The 3,865-nt window shown below is 48.2% G+C and overlaps 1 protein-coding gene across 1 annotated transcript; it reads right to left on the bottom strand.

Moving 5' to 3' along the window:
* Window positions 1-257: 257 nt before the first annotated feature.
* LOC124647743 lies at window positions 258-1,439 on the bottom strand. The gene has a single exon (XM_047187628.1). It carries the CDS (start codon window positions 1,437-1,439, stop codon window positions 258-260), a length of 1,182 nt encoding a protein of 393 aa, XP_047043584.1.
* Between the last annotated feature and the right edge of the window lie 2,426 nt (window positions 1,440-3,865).

Genomic DNA, 3,865 nt, shown 5'->3' with positions numbered 1-3,865 from the left:
AGTTGTTGTCGACAAATGATGAAATGATTACTACGAATTACATATATTTATTGCGGAGTTGCATCGCAAAATCATACATAGAAGGATGCTGAAGCAGCAGCTCTTTTGAAGATTTTGCTACTTTTAACAGAAGAAGTAAGATACAGCTTTGGCAGGACCGACCCATTGTTCTAGACTATTAGATCAGTACTATACTGGAGTAGTATAGTTCAGGTCGAAATCAGCCTACCTGATCAAGCGAGAATGTCATGTTCCAACTAGCTAGTTCGCACAGCGTTTTCATCTGGATCAATGGCCGGGAAGAACCAGAAGGAGTCACCGGCGGTGAAGGCGCCTTCCCGGTGATTCATCTTCTTCTTCATTACCAGAGGACCATCTGACCCGTTGTTCAACCTCGTCTCCGACCAGAACCACGCAGGAGCAGCAACGCCGCCGTCCACGTCAGCGTCAGCGAGACTTAGCGACGGCTGGTGCGCGAACAGCACCATGCCAGGAGGACGGCCAGCGGCCGGCGGCACGAAGGCCGAGCAGCCGCGACCCAGCAGCAGGACGCGGTCGCCGCCGACGCGGTCCATCGCCACCCACGCCCTCTTGTCCCAGTCCAGCCTGAAGAGCGCGACGCGCGCGTGGTGCTCGTCCGTGACCACGAGGTGGACGTTCCAGAGCGACTCCACGAGGTAGTGGCGCATGCTCCCCTCCTCGCACGGGAACGGGAGCGGGCACGCCGTGTTCCTGCGCTCCACCTTGGGCTCCGGATCGCCGAGGTCCGCGCGCCAGACCTTCCTCCTGCTGTCGATCAGGTACACCATGGCGCCGACGGTGACGATGTCGCTGCCAGCCGCGTCGTAGCGGAACCCCGGGGCGCGTAGGGTGCGCCACGCCTGGTCCTGCTGCCCGGGGCGGCAGTAGGCGACGAGCCTGTCCGTGGCGACGACGAGGAAGAACGCACTGCGGTCCGCAGGCGAGGACGTCAGCGCGGCGTGGAAGCGCGCGTTGGGGGACTTGTCCCCGAACGGCCAGGACACGACCACCCGCGCGCCGGAGATGGGGTTCACGAGCACGAGGCGGCGCGGCGCGTCCACGGAGACGAACACGAGCCACCCGTAGGCGGAGGACGCGACGCAGCGGTGGTAGCCCTCCCCCGGGACGTCGTACGCGTAGGGCCGGCCCCCCGGGATGTCGTAGAACTGGCGGCGCACGGTGACCGGCGCGGGCGCGGAGGGCGAGGCGGGGGCCGGCTCCGGGAGCATGAGCCACGGGAAGGGCGGCGGCGCGCGGCCGATGCGGCGGCAGAAGAAGCGCCACGAGGGGCACACGAGGCGGATGCTGAGGTAGTCGACGAAGCTGACGTAGGGGGCGAGGGAGGCGAAGAGGCGGTCGCCGGGGAAGAATCCCCTCGGCTTAGGGCCTTTCCCCGGATTGGGAGGCGGCGCCGCCATGGCCCGCCGTCGAGTCGAAGGATGCATGCAAGGCGAGAGTGGCGCGAGAGGGGAAGCGGGCCGGGTGGGTCGGTCGATTGGTCTTCGTGGGTCTCCTCGAGGGCACGCGCCCAAACTATTTATGGTCGCGCGCCGCAATTTGCTGATAAATGCATCGGATTAATTTCGTTGGATTTGGGAACTATTTAAAAGAAAATCTTGCTGCGTCCATAATATTTACCAATCAATGCATATTCGTGTTCGCCTTCTACTTTTTGATTCGCAGGGATGTAATAATTGAAATTTAAATCTCCTTATTAATTGGAGAACAAAAATGGAAAACAATTGTTGCCACCGTTTAAATGGACTACTCCTTTTGATATGTACGCCTTTGCCGTTCTCATTCGCGTTCAAACAATAAGTGTAGCATATCTCAAAATCAATTTCTTGTTTCAAGTCCTCCCAAAAAAATGAAATATACTTCCAGGTGAAGATAAATGGAATCAAATCTTCCAAACATTAGAAAGATCTTATTTATTTTAGGAAACATAAAGGACTTGCGATCCGGCGACCGGTCACACGCGTCGCGTCTACTCGGTCGTCGTGGCCAGTGCTCAGTGTGCGGCTATCGGACCGATAGCGTGTTGTGTGCTCCTTTTCTATTCTTTTGACCCCCACACGCATACAATGCATACACTGCGTAAGCGTGTGCTGTGTGTACATGCTCCCAAAATTTAGCAAACGCTTATGTCCTTTATTGCGAGATTGCACGGCAGATGCTGGAAAGTTTTCGAAGCTTTTACTTCAAGTTTGTTTCTTGTTTTGGATTCTTCGATGATCTTATTTGCCGTTTCTTATGATTAAATGCGCTTTTAAAATAACCTTCAACAAGAAAGTTGCAAAGTTTTCTGAGGGTTCGCTATAAGTTTGTTGTAATTATTTGTGATTTTTGTTGAAAGTGCTGGCCAGATTTGTTGCAAATAATATTTAGAAAAAAATTATGCTACTTTGCGTGTGAGCGTGTTGTGCATGCATGCTCCCAAAATTTACCAAACGCTTATGTCTTTTATTGTGAGATGGTGGAAAGTTATCGAAGCGTTTACTTCAAGTTTGTTTCTTGCTTTGGATTCTTCGATGATCGTATTTGCAGTTTCTTATGATTAAATGTGCTTTTAAAATAATCTTTAGCAAGAAAGTCGCAAAGTTTCTAAGGGTTCGCTATAAGTTTGTTGTAATTATTTTTTATTTTTGTTGAAAGTGCTAGCCATATTTGTTGCAAACAATATTTAGCAAAAAATTATGCATACTTTGCGTGTGCGAGTGTTGTGCGTGCATGCTCCCAAAATTTAGCAAACGCTTATGTCTTTTATTGTGAGATGGTGGAAAGTTTTCAAAGAGTTTACTTCAAGTTTGTTTCTTGCTTTGGATTCTTCGATGATCGTATTTGCAGTTTCTTATGATTAAATGTGCTTTTAAAATAACCTTTAGCAAGAAAGTTGCAAAGTTTTCTGAGGGTTCGCTATAAGTTTGTTTAAATTGTTATTTCTGTTGAAAGTGCTGTCATTTTTGTTGCAAAACAATATTTAGCAAAAAAATGTTGTTTAACAAATTTTTTGTAGCATTTTGAAATGTTCCAACGAGTTTGTTGTAATAGAACACATTTTTTGTTCTTGAATTTTGTTGGAATACTAGTGGTAAATCAAGATGGTGGCATATTTGTTGTAAACATCAGGAATATTAAGGGCAAATCGATATATATATATATAGCCATTATGTTTAATGTGAGGAGCTCGGAACTGCATATTAATTCCCTCAAAACTAAAGGAGTAAAATGCAAAAGTTACATTGTGTAACATGAGACAGTTGAGAACTCTCTCATGGGCCGACACGATGGTTAATTTTTTGCCCCGACTGAGACGGCCGACGCCTAACATCCAAATTTATTATTAGTGCCCTAAACGAAAGGAATAAAAAATTTGCGGGAGAAAACATGCGTCACTACTAATAAGAGGCTAACCTTCATGAAGATCCGTTGGTGTAGAGTAGAGTGCTCCTGTGATGATACGTGTCACGGGCGAGCGTACTTCCAAGGTTAAGCGTGGGTTGTATTTCTGTAAGGGTATGATAACCCACAAGTATAGGGGATCACAACAGTCTTCGAGGGAAGTAAAACCCAAATTTATTGATTCGACACAAGGGGAGGTAAAAAATACTTATAAGCCTTAAAAACTGAGTTGTCAATTCAGCTGCACTCGGAAAAGCACTAGTAACGGGGGTGATGTGAAAGCAGCGGTAATATGAGAGCAATAGTAACGGTAACACATCGGCGAGTAATAGTAACACAGAGGCAATGGCACCAGAAAATAGTTGATACTACTTCCAATGACATGTAGGAACGAGTATATGATGATGAAAGATGGACCAGGGTTCCCAGCTATCTACACTAG

This window comes from Lolium rigidum, chromosome 4 (assembly GCF_022539505.1).
Source record: "Lolium rigidum isolate FL_2022 chromosome 4, APGP_CSIRO_Lrig_0.1, whole genome shotgun sequence".
Lineage (NCBI taxonomy): Eukaryota > Viridiplantae > Streptophyta > Magnoliopsida > Poales > Poaceae > Lolium > Lolium rigidum.
Note: the sequence above shows the minus strand (reverse complement) of the source record. Positions and strands in the feature narration are given on the sequence as shown.

Coding starts and splice junctions, on each gene's coding strand:
- LOC124647743 (XM_047187628.1), bottom strand. CDS start 1,439: ATGGCGGCGCCGCCTCCCAATCCGGGGAAAGGCCCTAAGCCGAGGGGA.